Raw genomic sequence first — 21880 nt, 5'->3', positions numbered from 1 at the left:
TCGCTGGCAGCACTTGATTCATCATTCACAACCACATTCGTGACAGAATGCTGTACTAAGGCTTTCGCCTTGCACCACTTTAGTCGCCAAAGTGACTCCTAATTTTTGTTTGTGTCGGCATCGGCGGCGTTGTTTGGCACGTCACATGAAGTTGGCGAACTGTGCGCCGCAAAGTTGCCCAACGGCTTGCTGGTAGTAGCTGCCTACTTCGCCCCTACCGCACTCACGAAAGACGTCGTGCACTTCCTGCAACTCGCATTAACCGTCCATCGATCCACACCGATGTTAGTAGTGGGGGACTTTAATGTTGACATAAACACAAACAGCAATTTCCTAACACTTATGCGGGAGAACATCCCGTTCCTCTCGCTCGTAACGCGTCCCACGGCTGTGACAACCTCGCGAGGCACTTGTATAGATCTCGTCTTTGAGAATCAAGCATTGGTGTACCAAGTCGAACATATATCAGTCTATTTCTACGACCACAAAGCTTCCTTCATGACTGTCAAGAACTGTTAGTGGAGTTTTTGTTAAAGGAATACGTGTGAAAAATAAAAAAAAATTCTGTGATAGCGCATACATGTGCTGCTCGATTTCTTTGCCTCAATCTATCGAAAAGGTGAAACAGCTTATTTGCTGTGCTCAAATTTCGCATTAGGAAGTAACGTAATCGTCGGTAATTTTTTTTGGTTTGCTATTAAAGCGAGACCTAATGGTCCGAAAACCCCACCGTCATCAAAATCCCGCCGCCGAAATAGCGCCCGCAAATGACGTCATCACCCCTCCTAGAGAAATAGGCCCCAGCTTCCTTTCTGAATGCGCCAGTGGCAACGGGCTCAAAAAAATTCAGGGGGCACTTTGACTGTGTAAAGTGCGTAGAGGCGAAAGCGTTTTCCGCACCACTTTCAGTGCTTCTGGTGGCACTGGTGGCGTCACATGTAATTGAGTACTAATTACTAAGTGATGACAAATCACTAATTAATGGTTAATTACTGATTAATGCCTAAATACTAATTAACTGCTAATTAAGGTGAAGCTTCGCCTTTAGGAGTGGAACGCGACAGCGTGTTGTAGCGCTGCCAGGGAGTCCACGGAACGCCACCACCCGTTCGGCGCGATGCCTTGCCGTTTCAACGCAACGGTTTTTGAGGAAAGGAAATGGCGCAGTAGATCCTGTCATCTCGGTGGACACCTGAACCGCACCGTAGAGGAACGGAGGAAGTGGGAGTGAAAGAAGAAAGACGAAGATGGCCCGTAATGAAGAAAATGAAAATTGTATTTGAGGAAAGAAAATTACGCAGTAACTGTCTCACATATCTCGGTGGACACCCGTCAAAATTCAGGGAAGGGGGGGGTGCACTTTTTTGACCTAAAGTGTGGTCACTGATGTGTGGAACGCGAGAGCGTCTTGCAACGCTGCCAGGGAGTCCATAGAACGCCATCGCCCATTCGGTTCTACGCCTCGCTCGTCGGTAAATTGGTTTTTGAGGAAAGGAAATGTATTTCTCTCTCATATCTCGGTGGACACCTAAACCTCGCCGGAAGGGAAAGGAGGAGGATGGCAGTCCCTTATAAAAATGGTCTATAGACTTTCTATAGACTCTATAGCCATCCTATAGACTTTTCCTTTTGTCTATAGACAGTCTATAGAAAATCTATGGACTAAAGTCTATAGCTGCTTCAATTTCCTTTTGTCTATAGACTGTCTATAGACCCTCTATAGACTAAGGTCTATAGCTGCCTCAATTTCCTTTCGTCTATAGACTCTCTATAGACTAAGGTATATAGCTGTCTCAATTTCCTTTTGTCTATAGACTGTCTATAGACACTTTATAGACTGAAGTCTATAGCTGTCTCAATTTCCTTTTGTCTATAGACTGTCTATAGACACTTTATAGACTAAAGTCTATAACTACCTCCATTTCCTTTCATCTATAGACGGTCTATAGACTCGCTATAGCCTAAGGTCTATAGCCGCCTCAATTTCCTTTTGTCTATAGACTGTCTATAGACTAAAGTCTATAACTGCTTCAATTTCCTTTTGTCTATAGACGGTCTATAGACTCGCTATAGCCTAAGGTCTATAGCCGCCTCAATTTCCTTTTGTCTATAGACTGTCTATAGACTAAAGTCTATAACTGCTTCAATTTCCTTTCGTCTAAAGACGGTCTATAGACTCGCTATAGACTAAGGTCTATAGCTGCCTCAATTTTCTTTTGTTTATAGACTCTCTATACGCTCTGAGCATTGCAGAGGTTGCGCCGCCTGTCGGCGGCGTCACGAAACAGAAGCGGGGCTTCCGCCGGGCCTTTCTCGTCTCGTTTTTACGCAGTCGAGGTTCTGGCGCATGAAAATCGCGTTCGTTCGGTGCATATGCTTCTCTTAGAGCCTGGACCATGTCTAAAAACAACTGTTGCGTAGTGGGGTGCTCGAACAGCTACAAAAGCTCCCCGGGAACGCGCTTCTACAAGTTTCCTGGCCGCCCTTACGAACAGGAGCGAAGAAAACAGTGGATCGTCGCCGTCCGGAGAAAAAAGTGAGTGCTAGCTACTCGCGTCTCGTTGCTTTTGTAATATTTACTGCAGCGCTTTCACGGTGCGGGTATGAAATGTTAATGGTGCCATTATGTATGCCCTGTCAAGCATCACCAGTTCATTTTGATTGCTGCTTTCATAGTTGTATGCGAAAGAAAGTTGCTCGCTTTTTCACGTGGCTCAACTGATCGTTTATGGCGCGTCTTGTGCACGGCGCTTTTCATCACAGCGAACGCAGCACGAATCGCATGATGTTTCACGCGTGGCTCTAGATCGTTTCCGAACTCATTATGCACCTGTGTGTTTAGCGACGCGCAAGCTATGAAGCGTTGCTACTGTGTGCATACTACTCGCTCTGGATTTTGCACAGCTGGCTCAAATTTTCGCTTTGTTACGGAATATCATTCGCTGCGTGTATTTGCGGAATTGGCATGCTGCGGCTTTCGTATCTGCGCAAATATTGCGGTTTATAGCTGGCATGAATTCAGCATATTTGTGCTGTGTAACAGTGTTGTGGTGGTTTGATTCTTACGCGGAAAATATGTCATGATTGTGGCTCTTACTTCAGGCCACCTTGCTTTATCTTTGCATTTGTTCGTATGTAATCGGAAAGCAGCTGGTTGCAAGTTCGTGGACAGTTTTAAATATATAATCGCCTGTATTCGTTTTTGACTAACACTTCTTACAGCTTATTTGTTGACGCACGTTTGCTTTGCTTTCTTTCGAATTTAGCAAAGATGGGAGCCCTTGGGAGCCTACCAAAAACAGCAGGCTCTGCAGCCAGCATTTCGTGAATGGCGAAAAATCAAATGACCCGAGGAGCCCATCATACCTACCTACAGTATTTCCAACTGCTTACAGATGCTCGAACCCAGGGTCATCTGAGAGGTACCAAAGGTAATTCGCTTTCTGGTTGCCTTGCTGCTTTTCATTTCAACCTTGGTAATGCTAGTCAGGTAATTACATGACATAATGTTGTGAAACTTCTCGCATGATGACAGACGAGGCAAAAGTTCTGTGGTGCCAGCCTTTTAATTTAATTTGAGCTTATTGAACCACAGCTGGCTCATAAAGAGGTGAGCAATCAGGCTGGCAGGGTCTCCAGTCTTTACTCAGCTGCTTTGCATTTGTTTACTTGTGTCACTGAATGCTTCGCACAGGCTGCCGTGGCTCTACTGATAATGGTTTATAAATTTGTTTGGTCCACTTGAGAACGCTTGACACCAGTCTAATATCCCCAAAATCAAAAATTACCATATGTGAGGTTTCTTGTAAGTCGAGATGAAGAGTGAAACAAAGGGGCAACATTAACTACGTTGCGGCTCATTGTCAGTACGGACAAAGGTACACACTGAAATTTCTCGAAGTGTGCTTAATAGCATGCCAAATTTGCAGGTTTGTCATGGCTAATTAGCTGCTTGCTTATATAAAAAACCCTTAGTAAGGGGCACCTACACCTTGAATCCAATATACCAACTGCAGGTTGCGGTCACGTGAGCTGCAAACAACCAGTGATCCTGCTCCAGCCGACCTTCCGGAGGAAGAATGCTCTGCACACAGTGGTTTGGAGCTCACAAAGAGGAGCGTATGTATCACTGCCCCAACTCTTACAAGCAATCTTTTGTTTTCAGCAAATTAAAAAAAGGGGAGGCATGCTGTCTATATATATTATTCTAATATTAATTGGCATTCCTTCCTCAAGGAAAGTGTTTCACCCATGCTGATCATCGTAACCCACGGCTATATACCTATCAATATTTCTCAGTATCCAGCCTGCTTTAAAGGGTTGTGTAGGGTTCAAGGCAGCTAGGACAGGCCAGAACAGAATGGAGCTCATAGACAGAGTATGAGGCAGTTTGTGAGGGGCGGAGCAGCCAGATATTTTCTCTCTGTCTCAGTTTATTTTGACGATGTGAAGCTTGGTTTCACTGCATTGCACTTTTGAGTGCAAGTAGCAGGAAAGGTATAATTGTGTGGCAGCTTACACTACGCTCGTATATTTGCGCAGGTGGAAACACAAACAGACCCTTGCACATGGGCTTCAAGCAGTGACTTGCCAAGTATTTTTTTATGCTGTATGACAGGATGCGATGCTGAGACACAGGTAAGTGCCATTTATCTGCCACTGCAACTAATGTGCTTGATGCATTTTCCTCTCCCTCCCGTGCACACCGTGCATGGACAAAAGAGCATATATACGGAGCAATTGGACCAACCAACAGCTTCGTTTACATTGTGGTAGCATATTTATAGCTTCATTTGCTTGTGCCAGTGGAGTGCATGCATGATACACCAAGCAAAATAAAATATAGTTTGCTAAATTCTATTATCTCTTTTTCCTGTCTTTCGCTGTCCTCTATTATATGGTTTTTAAAGTAAATCCTGTTTAATTGCACATTTCTCACAAAAACAAGTACCCCCTTTTTATTTTATTGTTCTTGGTATTTGGAACATGCACGCAAGCAGCACTGAAAACTAATTTTCATCTGTTTCTAACAGGCTGTGCTTCCTTGGAAGAAAAGCTGCAGGGATGCAGCATCAGGCACATCTTTCGAAACTAGGGACTCTGCCTGTGACCCAATGAATGTGGTTGACACAGTGCCTACTTCTGGCTTCACTGGGTACCAGAGTGTGGCAGCTTGTAAGCCCCCAAAAAGGGCAGAAGTTCTGACTTCCATTGCTGGCGTCTCTATTCCAGTATTTGACAAGCTGCAAAATATCCTGCTTGCTTCTGTGAATCCTCAACGGCATGCTGAAGTTGTGAGCGCATCAAACAAGCTTTTACTGTTTTTAATGAAGATTAAGTTAAATTTATCATACTCAGCTCTAGCAGTCTTTTTTAGTATTCATCGAACAACATGTTCCCGTCATTTCTTTCTCGTCCTGAATATTCTACACCAGAAAATGCGACCCCTCATATATTGGCCCTCAAAGGCAACAAATGAACTTATGATGCCAGACTGCTTCAAGCCACACTACAGCCAGTGTCGAGTCATAATTGATTGCACTGAGGTCCCTTGCTCTGCGCCAACTACAGTGCATGAAAAAGTTCTCATGTTTTCTAGTTACAAAGGCTGCTATACAGTGAAGTTTCTTGTTGGCATCACGCCAAGTGGAATAATTAGCTTTCTGTCTAGACCTTATGGTGGCCGTGCCACAGATTCCTTAATCACAAGAGATAGTGGAATATTACATCTTTTGAACCCAGGTGACATTGTCTTGGCCGACAAGGGGTTTCCGCAAATAAGAAGTCAGCTGGCAGACCGTGGTGTTAAATTTCATATGCCAGTGTTTGCCCGTCCTAATGAACCATTTACTAGAGAAGAAGTTTTTGAAACTTACAAGGTTGCGACTGCTAGGATACATGTTGAGCGATGTATCCAAAGAATGAAGATTTATCGCATACTTTCTGAGAAACTCTCGGCAGACTTGGTTCCACATGCTGCAAAAATAATTGACATGTGTGGTGTGCTCACAAATCTTCAGAAGCCAATTATTAAGCCAAAAGAGCAGCCATAGATGGCAACTTTATGGGTCATCAATGCAGTGCATGTATCATATTGAGACAAGGAATTGAACACATATTTCCAGGGTCCATGCGGGTCCTTGAAAACCTTGAAAACCCTTGAATTTGGAAGAAGTGTTTTTAAGGGCCTTGAGAGTTCAGGAATTTTCATGGGGTCCTTGAAAACCCTTGAATTTTGGTGTGATGAGGGAGACGGCCGTTAAAAAATGCTAGTATCCTTTAAATTTTATTTTTTTTTTCACAAATTAACCCTTTGGAGATAACTTTACTGGAACTGCACCTCTGTGGCTTTGATCACCGTCCCTTCGGCAAGAGCTCTGCGTAAATGCAGATGAAGCCCCACTGTCTCCGCCCGACGCCACACATGGCTTCCGTCACCCCGTAACCTGCCCCAAGAGCAAGGTTTGGGCACAAAGCGAAAAGAGACACAATCTGAATGTGGTTCGGGCAGGAACCTGGTGCGGCGTAAGCGTAGGGAGCCTACACATGCGACATAAGCAGTTCACGAGCACACAGCAGGCACACGTGCGTCGCTCCGCTAACGCAACGCAGGATGCACCTAAAGCCATTGTGAAAAATTTGTCCACCGTAAAAAAGCGAAGTTATAGTGCCTTCGGCGTCATTCACAGCTGCGCCTCCATGCAGGGAGTATTCCTTCATGCAGGCAACAGTGATCAAGCACAGATTAGCTCGCTATACATGCATAAAGTTCGCACCAGAACAGTCAAAACAGCTTTGTTATTAGAATGATTTCGAGCAAAGACTGAGCATGCTGGCTCAGGTGCCAATCTTTTCAAAATGATGCCGTGCGCAGGCACGTCTGGCGATGGACTACGCTACTGCTTGGCTGCCGTAGTCGTTGGTACGCCTAGCCTGTTTCGCACTGAAACCGCAGCCAACGGCACGTCTAAAGTGGCCAGAGCTGAGTGAAAGGTGTGCTTTTCATAAGGCTAGATGTCAAATTCATCAGCTTATAATAAAATAAAGGTGTGGTCAAGTTCCACGACATTTTCAACAGCGAAGCTTGCAGACGCGGGACAGATGTGAGGTACAGCTGCGGGTAGAAACGGCAGAAATTTGTTTTTATCGCAGTTGCCGCTCTTACTAGCAACTCTTTATTGGTAAACGGCCCTCAAGAGAGGTTTATTTGTTACGTTAAAAGTCTCTTGTGCAATAATTGCTAGATACATGAGATGTAAGAAATGTTTCTTTAATAAAATGCTGTGTTGCTAAGTCCTTGAAAGAAATAGTCGGGGGTCCTTGGAAGTCCTTGAAGATCCTTGAATTTCATGGCTGAAAAGCAGCATGAACCCTGTATTTCTTGCTTGTAACGAAAAAAAAAACGAAATCATTGATGTGAACTGTGAAAATGTGTTTATTTAATAAAGGTGATGATAAAACCTTTGACACTAAGCATGCTTCTTTGTGTCCGAATTAACATGCCCCATTGCTTGCTACCCTTGCTAAAGCGGGCAGCAACTGTGAGAAATAGAATTTCTCAAGCTTGGGAATAGATGCGCACAGAAAGTCTTTGTCTACAGGAACTTGCACGGTGACTTGCTGATGTTTGGAGTACACATACAAGTAACATAGTTCGAGTCCCAGCACATACAGCGACACTTGAACTTGGGTGAAATACATGTGTGTTTTCTTCAGTTCCAGTATTGCACCACTGAACATCAAGTATGGCACATTGCAAACCTTTTTCTCAAAGTCCACAATCGATTTGTTTTTGCATGTATAAGGGCATTTTACCTCTAGTAAAAATTCCTTTGATTCTTTAGAGGCAATTCCATCAGGTGTGCAGCAGAGCCATGGCTGCTCCAACATTACAGATAGGCCGCACTTGTGAACCTCTGCGCCAGCCTCACTGGCAAATAATGTCACTGCTTCCGCTTCTAAGGCAATACCGTAGGCTGTAGCTGGTGACCTTTCTCTTTCAAAAGCCCTTCAGCCACTTGAGCAGGTTGCCGCCTGGACCTGAGAATGGTGTGTGCCTTGCTGCTAGCAGAAATGCGAGTGGCACGCATATTTTTCCAGAAGCTCACATCCCTTTTGGGTTCTCGTGTTTTCATTTCTATGTCTGCAATTTCTTGTCATGTTGCCATTACATGCCCCATGTAAAACTCCATTTCGTTGTCAGTGTTGCTCCATGGTTCACTACAACGGTGCAGTGCTGAAGTGCGCACATTGCCTCGAGTGACACTTGGTCTCGGTGAAAGGGCTGCCACTTGCTCTTCAGGTTCTTCGCTCACTCTCACAGAGAGCTCGTGGCCAATTGCTGTAACCAGTGAGCAGTCTTCACCCCACAGTCCATCAAGTAGTGCAGCAACTGCCGTTGCATCCTGCACAGGTGGAGCAGCTGGTGGCAAAGAAACAACTTGCTCCACTGCTCGTCCAAGGAAGCTGTCCAGGCAGGCTCCTTTTTTATAAATGCCCAGACTTTTAACAGACGGCTTTCCCCAGCTTCTTGTGCCACTTGTACACGAGTTGTTTTGTGTGCAATTCACATAGTGCACAACTGCTGCTATATGCTTGCAGCGGCCTCCATTCCCTGCCTTGCAGGTGCACATTGCATCCTCGAGGGCAAGTTCTGGTACCTGTCAATAATAATAAAAAAAAACATTTTAAGCTGAATTTGAATCAAAGCATGTTAACTTAGAGCGTTGGCTCTAATTACGCGAAATCAAACAATCCCGTTGCTTGCAGGTTGAGTTCGTCAGTAACAAATCTATGGTTTATGGGGATTTAACGTGCCAAAGCGACTCTGGCTATGAGGGACGCCGTAGTGAAGGGCTCCGGAAATTTCGACCACCTGGGGTTCCTTAACGTGCACTGGCATCGCACAGTACACGGGCCTCTAGAATTTCGCCTCCATCGAATTTCGACCGCCGCGGACAGGATAGAACTAGCGCCTTTTCAAGTCAGCAGCCGAGCGCCACAACCACTGAGCCAGCGCGGCAGCAATTACTCGATACGATGAAGCGTTATTTTTACGACCAAGCTCGGCTTGTGATGTGACCTACGCGCGTAGGCAGCGCGAAAAAGCAAGGCGAGCAGCAGCTTCGGGAGACAGAATCCGACAACACAAGAAGCTACCTCTTGCAAAAACAATTGTTTACTGTTTACCATACTCATTTCTTCACATAATCCACACATAATGCAGAGAGCTCATCTACAGCATCTCTCATAGCCCGTGCGCCGCTTCGAGACTTTGAAATCTACAATTTACAATTTTACTACTCTCAGAACGCAGATCGAGAGGAGACAGCGTGCAGTGAGGCGGGCTCCGCACAAACTAGCGTTACATCAAACATACTTGTAGCTATAAGTGATGCTTTGTCGCTAATTCAACGACACATCACAGCGTTGCAGAATTTAATAAAGGCGATGAAAACCACTGCCGATCAGCATTATGCATGTTCGCCTGTTTACAAGCGTACCGCCGAAGCGTCTGTCGCGCTCGCCTTCATTGCTGGCCGCTCGATCAGGCGTGCGAGGCAGGCACCACGCAGTTGCAGAAAAATAAAGTGGATTTATGAGACCTTTCTGGAAACACATAGCTTAAGTGTAAACACTGATTTAAAACCAAAAAAATGAGGCGATGTACTCACGATCAGCTCCACGTCGTAGCCGGGCTTCGTGACACTTGTTTGCGGCAAGCATTTTGCACGAATGCGGATCGGGTCGTCCCATACAGCTGCGACGTCGGACACATGTCCGCTTTCAAACAGTTTACTTCCTTTTCGGAGGCTGTCTCCGCAGAAATAGTCTTCACGCACCCGCACAAACGGCAAATCACATGCGCGAACTTCGGCCATGCTTGCTGCTTCAATGGGGAAGCCGGGGAAAGTGCCCCGTCTGTGTTTCCTGCGGCGGCCGCGAGGCGGCTTTCAGTGGCGCCCCTATAGGCGGTGCTCGGCGCGTATAGACTAAAGTCTATAACTGCTTCAATTTCCTTTCGTCTATAGACGGTCTATAGACTAAGGTCTATAGCTGCCACAATAGCCTTTCGTCTATAGACGGTCTATAGACTCTCTATAGACCAAGGTCTATAGCGGCCTCAATTTATTTTCGTCTATAGACGGTCTATAGACTCTCTATAGCCTACGGTCTATAGCTGCTTCAATTTCCTTTTGTCTATAGACGGTCTATAGACTCCCTATAGACTACAGTCTACAACTACCTCAATTTCCTTTCGTCTATAGACTGTACACTATAGATAGTCTACTGCCTATAGACCAGTCTATAACAATCGTAATTTTATCTAACAATGTTCGATACACTGACTTTCGACTAAGTCCAGAACAATGTCAATTTCTTTTTGCACTGCATGTTGAGGGGACCTGCATCTAGTGACCGCAACTATGTCGGGAGTCCCCCACCTCCTTCGCTATTACGAAAATTAAAAAGTATTGCGTAAGGCCATTACAACACCCTCCTGTATATTGTTTACAGGAGCCTTGACAAGCTCCTTTTCGTTATACCGTGACGTATATTGTCAGTACAATTAGATATTTAGTGCTAACAAGTAAGCCGAGGAAACGCAGCCGTTCTTGAAGTAAGGGCGCCCGCAAACTGTACTACGTCGAACGAATACGCTTTCCCTTAAAGGAATCGCTCTACACAATTCCATTCCATCTTTCGATCGTTACTGTCCAACGCGCTGAAATCAGAAACATTTCATCAACGGTTGTACATTTCTCTTTAAAACGTCCTGAAAATAAAGGGGGAAATACGGGTGTGAGAATTCAAGGAAGCGCCCATCTCTTAGAAACATCTTAGATTAATCTCGAAGAGCCTGGTCCTCTGTGCGATTAACATCTGCCATTTCTACCTTTGCAGTTCGTATTCACGTGAATAAGTGCTGCGACGCAACAATCACAAAGCCAGTATTTTTTCGTTCCTACCCTTGCACCTGTTGCTTTGGAGCCGATGACACGCTGATGTTGCGCATATCAGTTTTCTAAACACGAACACACGCAAAAAAGACGTTATGCTATGCAACCTTATAATTATTACTTGAGAATTGTACCACATACTATTCGGTGGGAGATGCGACGCGTATACCGACACGAAGTTAGATTTCGGTTCTGTTTTCACGAAAACAATAAGATTTTTAGAGGGTAAGCGAAGAATTTAAGCTTATAAACCAATTGCCTTCTGTGGACTTGGATATCAGATCAAGCTGCACACGGCAAGAGTGCGAGCGATAAAGATACAACCGTGAAATGGGTTTCTGTTTCACGTTTTACCCATTTTACCGCGAGACGGCGGAAAATCATTCGGGCTGCAAACGACACTGTGCATGGCTGCATCAATGGCGTTGGCGTGTGTTTCGCGGATTGCGTTTTCTTCAAAATCCAGCTTCATCGTCCGCTTACGGTAAGTCTACACGTTTATATTTTATTCATTTGGTCTCCTAAACCACTCTAAGCAGAGCTGTGTGTGCAGAACAGATTATGTGCGCCTATCTTCGTTTCTAAGGCGGAAGCCATCGGGTTCTCGACTAATGCCGCTCATCTCTGTCCCGCTGTCTTTACTAACGCTCGGAAAGGCAGTCTGTGCGATGCCCTTGATACGCCGCTCCTCGCGAGCTGTCTACTAGATTTTCCGTGTTTCAAAGTAGATGCGCGGCCAGAAATGTCGTTTAGCCTGTGAATGACGGCCGAAATGGAACTGTGTGTTAGTTAGCGCCGTGTGAGCTCAATTTACTTTGCACCTCCGAAAACGTACTTACATACAGTCTCGTTCAGTGGTGGATTACATTTATTTTCTTATCTTTGTGTTATCGCCTGTCCGGACCATGGAGTGCTGTTCTTCTTGAGGTGTGCATTGCTTGCTACGTATGGACGCTCACTCGGTGCGCGTCGTGGACGCCGACGTTTCAGCAAAGGTGTCTTGTAACGCTATAGACTGGAGGGCGAGACGTTTCTCAAAGTTGTATTCAAGCGGCGCTGGAGGAATGCTTGTAGTGTGATGGGTGAATAAAATTCGTTGCCGGCGCGAATGGCCGGCGTGCTCAAACACCGCGAAGAACCCACGAGCTCCATCCCATCTCCCCTTCATTGCACACGTATGGATTCGTCCGTGTCTGTCATCAGAGCCGTTGGCCGCCGCCGCTGGCTTGCGGGCACTTCATTTTGAAAGCTGGGTAAAGGTCGGCTCGACAAGAGGTGGCTTACATTTCGTTCCGAGTGGTTCGTTCATGAATCCCGCTCACGCGTGCACAGATTTCTAGAATACCGTTTGCGCGAGAGGCAAAGTATGTGTTTCTGATTTCAGACTGCTACGTTACGAAAGCGCCGATGTGACTCGCCGCTTATTCGCGCCTAAAATTAAATGAAGCTCTCGTGTTATTATAACTGCGCCTGTTGAAGGAGTTAATTGTTTCATTGAAATACTTCCTACTTTGAGCACGTTCAATGCTTTCGCTGATTTTTCTAACAGCGTTGGGTTAGGCTGCCTTAAGGGAAGAAACACCTCTTTACTGCGCTGTTGGAGCTGCACTTGAAGGAAAAACTAAGTGAATTTCAGACGGTATTTTATCGTGACAGTAATTTGCTGTCTCAATCTCGCGACTGCTTTTGAAACGGCGCAGCTGCAGCCTCTGTGTGCTGTATTAGTTTTCTGAATAATGAGCGCGGCATGGAAGCGCTGCAACCCGCTTGTTTCTAAGAGCGCGCGCAGATGTATGAGTATGCTGTTCCGTCTTTGTGCTTCAAGTTATAGGTGCAAATCTGTGGTGAGCTGGTTGCTTCTGCCTGCTGGTTTTGTATAGCTTGTGCCCGTTTGGGTATCGGCTTACGTACACTGGGCCAAATCTTTAACTGGCTTAGGTGTTGCATCGCTAAATGCACCTTGTAAAAAGGTGCCTTTTGGCTACACTGCTGGCATATTCATGTTGTAATTTGACGCGTGAGATGGAATTTCATAGTTTCTTTTTGTTAATATAATGTTTGAGTGGAGTACTTGCATGTTTAGGTCAAAGTTATCAGAAATATTCGTCGTCTGCCGCTACGAAGAGCCGAAACAAGCGGAGTACGCAGCCATGGTTCTGGTGGCGCATTTGCACTAATCTGGGTAAACGACTTGTCCGCCATGAAAGGAGGGGTACTTTACCCAGAGGATGAGGCCATATGGACCAGATCCATTGCTGCGTATGCCGCTTGTTTCAGCTGTTCGTAGTGGCAGACGAATGTTTCTGATAACGTTGATCTAAACACGCAAGTACTGCACTCAAACATTATATGAACAAAAAGGAACCACGAAATGACATTTCACTCGTTAAATTACAGCATGAATATGCCAGCAGTGTAGCCGAAAGGCACCTTTTTTACAAGGTGCATTTAGCGATGCAACACCCGAGCCAGTTAAAAATTTGGCCGGGTGTACCAGGCTTAATTCATGCAGGGTATTCTGAAGCGCTTCTTCTATAGCGGTTATAAGAATAAATGCTGCAATATCTCCTTTTTGGATCCCTGTGTAAGGTACACTGAATCTGTATTTTATGGAGGTGGCATTCTTAACAGCTCCTTGCGAGTCAATGCAGATATGTGGCACAATTGTTCGAAGTCTTCTGTTACAAATAGTGTAAAAGGGTTGCCATAAAGAGGTCAGTATTCGCTGTAACAGTATTGCCATACAGAAATCAGTTTCAGTACTGGATTCAGAGTTAGAGTGCTCCAGGGATTAGGGGTCTTTGTTACAATGTTTTATGACGACACTTACAATCTGTCGTGTATTTACTGAAATGATTGAGCCCTCGTGATAGCTCAGTGGCTATCGTGGCGACCTGAAAGATGCAGGTTCGATTCCGGCCTAGGCGGTCGCATTTTAATAGAGGCAAGATGCTAAAGGCCTGTGTACTCTGCACAGGTCACCGAAATTATTCCCCAGCCTTTCACTTCAGCGTCTCGTAGCCTGTGTCGCCTTGGGTCTTTGAACCCCATAAAACCAAACCAAAAGCTCAAGACTGCCTTTCTAGAATGGTATAGCCAGGATATGCCTTGCATTGTAAAGCACATGTGTAGAGATGGAATGGGAATTTTTTTTTTCAGTTCCTCTTATATTATTTTTTTTCTTTGTGGTGTACAGGTGAACATGCCCGGATTATTTACTGCAGACAACAGGCCACAAGAATGCTTCTGAGGAAACTAGCCGGACTGTTACTTTCAACTTTTATGTTACTGTGGTGCATTTTTATGGTGCATGTATTGCGTATTCCCAGCCTGGATAGCTTGGAAATAAACTAAATTTGTAAGTATATTGACTGTTTCATGTGTGAACTTTGTCTGGTGACCTTTTTCAATTATTGTAGACAGTCTATAGGCAGTCTATAGATAATGGTCTACTAATAGTTTAGTAGACAGAGGTCTATAGCACTGCCACGCCACACACCTATGGAATGTCTATAGACAGTCTATAGACATATGTCTACTGGACCAGTAGACTTTTGTCTGTAGACTGTCTATAGACAGTAATCTACAGGAAGTCTATGGCCATAAGTCTATAGGTCGTCTATAGACAAGTGTCTATAGACGGTCTATAGACAGCTCTATAGGAAATGTATGACCATAAGTCTATAGATCGTCTATAGACTGTCTATAGACCTGTGTCTATAGACTTCCTATAGACCTATAGACTTTCAGTAGACATTTGTCTATAGACTGTCTATAGACAAAAGTCTACTAAAAGTGTATGGCCATAAATCTATAGACTGTCTATAGACCAGTCTAAAGAATTTGTCTATAGACAGTCTATAGACTTCATAGACTAAAGTCTATAGACAGTCTATGGACTGTCTATAGAAATTTTTATAAGGGGTGAGCGAAGACACCGTATTCACTAGACGTGCCTTTGTTCATTCCAAACCATCGAGCTGGCATGGCGGAGCATTCTGCTTCCGGCAGCCGAGCTGAACGAATCGCAGGGTCATGGGCTCCAGCGGAGCAGCGATAGCGGTCTTTGACGGCCGCGGAAACAGGATCGATGACTGCGGTGATAAGGATTACCAGATTATTTTGCCGACACTGCCAACAGGACGTGTTGTTTTCAACACCGTTTTTCTTCACGGCGACGTGCGAGCGAGGCCGTTCCGGGTCGAGGATTTCCGAGACGCCCTGGCCGAGACTGGTACGCTCCCCGACGTGGTCGCGTTGGGGGCGTACCAAATCAACCACGTGTGGGCGGTTACCCTGCGGAACACGGAGGCAGCAAAGAAGTTGCTCGCCTTCAACGAGCTGCAAGTTAAGAAACGCCGCTGCCTCATTATCGACCCGGAAGACCAGCAGGTAAAGCTGCGGCTACACTGGATGCTTCACGGTGTGGCCGACGACGACATTCGGACGGCATTCGCGGCGTTTGGCAAAGTGACCGACGTTACGCGTGAGCGGTGGCGGATACAAGGCGTCAATGACAAGAGCTCAACGACAAGAACGGTCCTACTGAAGTTGAAGCCCGGTTTGAAAGTGGATGACCTGCCACACCAGGTACGTGTCGCCGGAGAGTTGGCTCTTGTCGTAGCGCCTGGGCGTCCAATGCAGTGCTTGCGCTGCCATGGTACAGGCCACGTGCGGCGTGAATGCAAGGTTCCCCGCTGTACGAAATGCAGGCGGTACGGCCACGCGGATAATGAGTGTGTCCGCACTTACGCGGTGGCTACGGGTGGGGCGTCGAACGACGACTCTGCGGAACTCCTGATGGATGTAGTCGAGGCTGAAGAATCTGCGAAAGGCATAGAGGAACCCGAAACGCAAGCAGGATCGACGGGCTCTTCGATGCCGGACGCAAGCCGATGCCGGACGCAGCAAGCCGATGCCGGACGCAGCGATGCCGGACGCAAGCCTGAGGGGGCAGAACCTACTAGAAAGGAGACGGAGGCGTCGAGCGGTGAAGTAAGCGTGCCAGCGCTCCAAGAAACCGAGCCAGCGACTCTGACCGAGGAGAACCTTGACCAGAGCGGCGCCCGCACGACCGGCGTCCCTGCCCCAGCGAAGCGGCCACACGCCCAGACCGGAACCGAAGACGACAAGGCGGAAGCCCCCAGCGTCGAAGAGCCGCCGGCAAAAACGACCCAAGGACGGCGGTCGTCCATCCGGCTACGATCAAATGTGTCGACGGAGAGGAGAGCCCTTGACAAGCCGCCCCCGCTGCCAGGCCTGGCACCAGCACCGGATGGCTCCGGTGTCAACGATGTCGTCTAGCCAAGCGCTAGACGTGAAGGGTAAGCACCATGTTCCCGGCCTCTTTCTTCTGCATTAAAATGGCTCATGCGTTCCCCATGAAAGTCGGTACACTTAATGTCAGGGGACTGGCAAGTAAGAAGAAGCAGAGCCAGGTGTACCGCCTTTTAACTGAGCACGACATTGACGTCCTGGCAGTGCAGGAAACGAAAATTGACGGGGAAGAGGAGACCGGGAGCATGGTGAGACGTTTCACGTCTAGGTTTTTTGCAGTTGTCGCCCACGCTGTAGGAACGTCTGCGGGTTGTGTCATCTTTGTAAAGAATGTACCAGGACTTGAGGTTCAGGCATATACGGCGTGTCCTTCGGGTCGATTTGTTTTGGTTGACCTCCTGTACCACAAAACATATTGGCGCATCATTTGTGTGTACGCCCCAAATGCGGTGGATGAGAGGACAGCGTTTTTTCAACGCGTACAAAAGCACTTCAGTTGTGAGAAATGCCTGATCGTAATGGGTGACTTCAATTGCGTCCTGAGGGGCTGTGACAAAACCAGTGCAAGGGCATTTAGGGACAGAAGCACTGAAGTACTCTCAGAAATTATAGACACGTGAAACCTCGATGATGTGGCCGAATGTTTAGAAGGCGAGCGTTGTGTGAGACTCACCCATTTTCAACGGTCAAGCCATGCACGGCTAGATCGCATTTATGTGTCACCGAACGTTATTTCAAAATGCAGTAGCTACAATGTAGTACCGGTATCATTTTCGGATCATTGTTTAGTGCAGTGTGGGATAGGGACAAAGAAACGAGGAAATCAGTTTTCTTGGGAGATGTGGAAATTAAATAATAAGCTCATTACAGACGACATCTTTAGCAGGAAAGTAAACGCAGAAATCAGTAAATTAAAGCCGAGCGGGGAACTGAAAGTATGGCAGCAGTGGGAACTTTGCAAACAACAAATAAAAATAGCAGCAATCGAAAGGTCAAGCTGCATACGACAAGAGGAGAAGCGTGAGGAGGACAATTTAAGATCTTTACTAGCTAGACTTCTCGAAAGAGAAAGCGAAGAGCCTGGCAAATGGATGGATGACATTAGGAAAATAAAAAATAAGATTGAACTCTTTGAAGAAGAACGCTATCGTGGCGCACTGGTGCGGGCTAGGGCGCAAGATATAGCTGATGGGGAGACACCTTCAAAACGAGCGCTAGGAATGGAAAAAACGCATGCTCAACGAAACCACATTGAACAGATTGAATGGGGCGGGGCGTTATCTGGAGAAAGCGGGCATATCCAGCAGGCATTTCTTGAATATTATCAGGCGCTGTTTGCAAAGCAAGAAGTGGATGTGAGCGCATTCAAGGAAAAGTTTCTTGGCGCTTTGCCGCGATTAGATGACGAACAGAAAGAAAGGCTGCAGCTGTCGATAACTGCGTCGGAGGTCGAGCAAGCGATAGAAAATTTGAACCTGGGAAAATCTCCTGGACCTGATGGGTTAAGCGCCGCTTTTTACAAAGCATATAAACGCGAAATAGTGCCAGTACTGACAGCAGTTTTTAACGAAGCCTACAAAGAAAATGAATTGCCCCCGTCTTATGGTAAATCTCATACAGTGCTAATCCCTAAATCCGATGACGCAGAAAAGTTAAAGCAGGTCACAGCATATCGTCCTATCGCCCTCACAAACGTGGATTATAAAGTTTTCATGAAGATTTTAGCCTGTAGACTACAGTCAGTAATTCAGGATATAGTCGGTCCCCACCAGACGTGTGGGATCAAGGGACGCTCTATTGTTTCCAATATTCATAAAGCGAGGTGTGTGCTGGAATGTTGTGATTACACAAATAGCTGTGTAGCCATCCTTCAGCTAGATCTTGAGAAGGCATTCGATTGTGTTTCGCACGATATCCTGTTCTGCATACTCGACCATGTGAATTTAGGGTCCATTATTTGTGAGGGAGTGGCCTTGGCGTACCGGAGCTGCACGACAAGATTAATTGTAAATAAGAGTTTGGGGGCCCCCATTAGCCTGCAGCGTTCGGTGCGCCAGGGTTGTCCCCTCAGCCCTCTTCTATTCTGCATTTACATTGAAGCGTTGTGTTTGAATATCATGGAAAGTGAAAAAATCCGAGGATTCCAGCTACAGGCAGCAGAAGTTAAGCTGCTGGCTTATGCGGATGATGTCGCGGTGTTCACAGTGAACCGGGAAGGTATAACCGAGGCCGTGGCATGCGTAAAAGAATTCACCAAGATCACCGGTAGTAAAGTGAATTGGTCAAAGTCCCTGGGGCTTTGGCACGGAGAATGGCCAACGAAGCCCGGCAATTTTGCAAACGTGTCCTGGGTGACGACCCCAGTAAAGTACTTAGGCGTTCCACTGGACGGTTATCGCGATAGCGATTCGTACTGGAAAGCACAGATGCAAGCCACGCGTGAAAAGGTGGAAAGGCGGAAAGGGCGACACCTTTCATTTTTCGCAAGGGCCACAGTGTGCAATCTGTTTTTTATGTCTAGGCTGTGGTACGTGGTGCAAGTGTTGCATTGTGCAAGGATGAACGTACAGAGACTGTACCGGATCTTTGCCGTTTTTGTGTGGGCTGCGGACTGGGAACGCTGTAGCCGGACCAATTTGTTTAGGCGGGTGAAGGATGGCGGCCTGAGTCTGGGACACTTATTTCTGCGGCAGATTGTAAGCAGATTTTGTTTTGTGCGCGATGTAAGCGATCCGTTTTTGCGCACTGTGTGCCAATTAAGGCTCGGAAATGCACTGCCGGACTTTGTTGTCACAACCGAAAGTTTCTCGGGACGTATTTTTGGTTACTTTAGAGAGGTTGTCGCGAGTGTTCGATTCCTGTCTGTTCGATTTTCGTATGAATATTTATCTTCTGTTAGCAGGAAGAAGTATAAAGATTTGTGCGATGTAGTTCTTCCACAACCGATGTACAGGGCCTTATACAATGGAGGCCAGGGACGCGACGTACTTAAGCGTGTGAAGGCGATGCAGGTGCTGCCGAGTGCAAAAACTTTTTTCTTTAAATTACATACCGGAACACTACCAGTAAAGGAATTCTTGGAAAAGGAAGCAGTTATTTCTACCTTGGGGATCACATTGTTTAATTTGTAAACAACCAGAAACAATAGACCACGTTTTTTTGCACTGTTGGGAGGGGGTATACTTTTGGGACATCTTGCAACGGACTTTAAAAAAGGAATTTCCGCTCGACGCTCATGGTATTCGGTACTTGCCTGTAGAGAGTGAGGATGGAACACCATTCGACCTCATTATGCTAATGGGCCTCCATTGTATTTGGCGCTCCAGAATGGCAGGATATCATTGCGATCCTGATGCACGGCCAGCACGGATCTATTTTCGGGAGTGCATGCATAAGTATATTGAAGTTCAGAAACTTGCTCCTGAAGCTCCCGAGTGGCTCGAAAGAGTCGAGCCTTTGGTGCCGCTTAAGGAGTTTTAATATGATGAAGCCACGCACCCCCGGGCGGATAGTGTTGTTAATTATTGCTCATTGCGCTCTGTAAGTGTATTTGTGTACTGTGGTTCTTGCCGAAGTCAGGCAATAAATAAATAAAAAAAAAAGCTGGCATGGCGGAGTGGATAGCATGCTCGTCTCGCACTCCGAAGACCGGGGTTCGATTCCCGAGCTCGACCAATTTCTTACTAGGTTTTATTTATTTATATGGCCTGACTAGAGAAGTTAATTAGGCTAATTGAGTAATTAAGCAATTAACTAAGCTCAGTCCCACTTACTTGGAGCATCACTATATGGTCCCTTCAATTGGTTGCATCGTTACTAGCCAAAGTACAATTGGCCCCGTTTGAAATTGGCGCACTGTGACGTCACGACCGTTTCGACCAACTGAAAAGCGTGACATTCTCTGTCGACAACTGCTGCTTACAACGATGAGACATTAAAGGCTTTCGCCTTAATATTAGACCTCGTGCGTTACTGCGACATGGGTGACTGTCACGATCGTTCGCCTATTCGACGCCGGTCGCCGGACTGTAAATTCATGTACTTGAAGCATAGCGCCCGCATTTGCATTTCGTGGACTGCGAAGGACTGTCGACCGGCCGGTACGGCAACCGTTGCACAAGTGCCTTTATTACGAATAAGGTCAGCGAAGGGCACACGCATAGGAGCCAAGTCCACACACACACACACATGGGTGCTTGAAGGTATGCGTTTCTCGCTCGCAAGTAGGTACCATATTGACATCAAATGGCTCCTTCTAGACTCGAAGTGCATCCGCATGGATCATCCACATGCAGAGGAGTGTTAACGTTCATATCCGGCTGCGCTTGCTGTTAGAATCTGCTAAGCGCTGAATAATAAGCCACACAAGCTGAGCAACAAGTTAGCTGAGAAGGCCGCCAGCCATTCCATTCAGTAGATTTGCGCGCTGTTATAACAAATCATTGAAGTTTGTGTGTCGCCACGATAGGGACATACTATACATGATGATGCGCCTGCATCAGCCATACTTCTCTCTATACTGTTTCTTACACTAGCCATACTTTTTTACTTAATTCCTCTCCAAGGCTTACTACACAACAGCATCAAGTCTGGCAATTCTCGACACGAGCAGAATAATAAAATGGTATGATCAGAGGAAAACAAGAAATGGAGCCATGGGGCGTAACTCACAAGCATGTGTTATGGCTTGCTCTATAATGCAGCTTACATCAAATACAAAACTTGAGGGCGCATTGAAACGAGGCTATTAACATATGTATCGGTTGCTATCTACCCACATAGTCTGCACCGCGACTGGAGCTGCGCTTCATGTCTTATGCCGTAACTTCGGGTTGAGGTGTACATCGATAATATTTTTGAATTCTCGCTTTTTATACCAGTGTTCTCCTGCCTCAACCATAGCATCATTAAAATGAGCTTGCACTGAGAAGAACTTTTCTTGTTTTTCATGAGTAAACATGCTCACATAGGCACTATGCATGGAATATGTTTATTATAAACTGCAGAGGAATGACATACAGGTTTTTACTTCAAACAGTCGTGGCAAACGCGCCAATACTCTCTCGTAGTTTTCGGAAGGGACGGAAGAGTACCATTCTGTCTCAGTGCAGAAAATGCATACCAACTTCCACAAACATTGGTGAACATCCATGTTCAGTGAAACCTCAAGTGAATCAATTACAGAGCACTACACAAAGACATTGTTTATGTTAATCCCTGCAAATCTGTATCCTTCCAGTATTCTCAAAAGGCATAGAAAAGTTAATTAATGACAGGATGAGTACGTTTTGTGATAAACATAACATACTGACGAATTCTCAATTTGGATTCTGCAAAGGTCGTTCAGCAGAGTTGGCACTTTTAACCCAAAAAGAACTAATTTTGAAGGCAATAGAAAACAAACTTTTAACTCTGGGTATTTTTGTTGACTTTTCAAAAGCATTCAATAGTATTAATCATAACATATTATTAAAGAAACTTGAGCTTTATGGGTTTAGAGGAGTATTTTTAGATCTACTGAGATCATACCTACAGCATCGCAGCCAGCGGGTTATCATCAACACTTACACCTCTGACATCATGGAAATTAATTCTGGGATACCACAAGGAAGTATTCTTGGGCCCTTACTGTTTAATCTGTA

At 45.9% G+C, this 21880-nt stretch overlaps 2 protein-coding genes across 2 annotated transcripts; both read left to right on the top strand.

The window, feature by feature from the left end:
* Nucleotides 1-2396: 2396 nt before the first annotated feature.
* On the top strand, nucleotides 2397-6163 carry LOC149338426 (uncharacterized). The gene is made up of 6 exons (XM_089550741.1): nucleotides 2397-2536; nucleotides 3267-3431; nucleotides 4017-4119; nucleotides 4543-4638; nucleotides 5034-5175; nucleotides 6126-6163. Exons 1-6 carry the CDS (start codon nucleotides 2397-2399, stop codon nucleotides 6161-6163), a joined length of 684 nt encoding a protein of 227 aa, XP_089406867.1.
* A 9586-nt stretch (nucleotides 6164-15749) lies between these two features.
* LOC149338425 (uncharacterized) lies at nucleotides 15750-16565 on the top strand. Its single transcript, XM_089550322.1, has 2 exons — nucleotides 15750-16285; nucleotides 16369-16565. The coding sequence occupies exon 1, from the start codon at nucleotides 15762-15764 to the stop codon at nucleotides 16263-16265; it is 504 nt and encodes a 167-aa protein (XP_089406448.1). The 5' UTR covers nucleotides 15750-15761; the 3' UTR covers nucleotides 16266-16285; nucleotides 16369-16565.
* The last annotated feature ends 5315 nt before the right edge of the window (nucleotides 16566-21880 follow it).

Source organism: Amblyomma mixtum, chromosome 6 (assembly GCF_055824585.1).
Source record: "Amblyomma mixtum isolate Tamu chromosome 6, ASM5582458v1, whole genome shotgun sequence".
Lineage (NCBI taxonomy): Eukaryota > Metazoa > Arthropoda > Arachnida > Ixodida > Ixodidae > Amblyomma > Amblyomma mixtum.
The sequence above is the reverse complement of the archived record's forward strand: the minus strand, read 5'-3'. Positions and strand labels throughout refer to the sequence as shown.

Excerpts from the sequence above, each read along its gene's own strand:
- LOC149338426 (XM_089550741.1), top strand. The coding sequence starts at position 2,397 with ATGTCTAAAAACAACTGTTGCGTAGTGGGGTGCTCGAACAGCTACAAA. Across the intron at positions 3,432-4,016 it reads TCATCTGAGAGGTACCAAAG|GTTGCGGTCACGTGAGCTGC; the intron begins GTAATTCGCTTT and ends TACCAACTGCAG. Across the intron at positions 4,120-4,542 it reads TGGAGCTCACAAAGAGGAGC|GTGGAAACACAAACAGACCC; the intron begins GTATGTATCACT and ends ATATTTGCGCAG.
- LOC149338425 (XM_089550322.1), top strand. The coding sequence starts at position 15,762 with ATGGATGTAGTCGAGGCTGAAGAATCTGCGAAAGGCATAGAGGAACCC.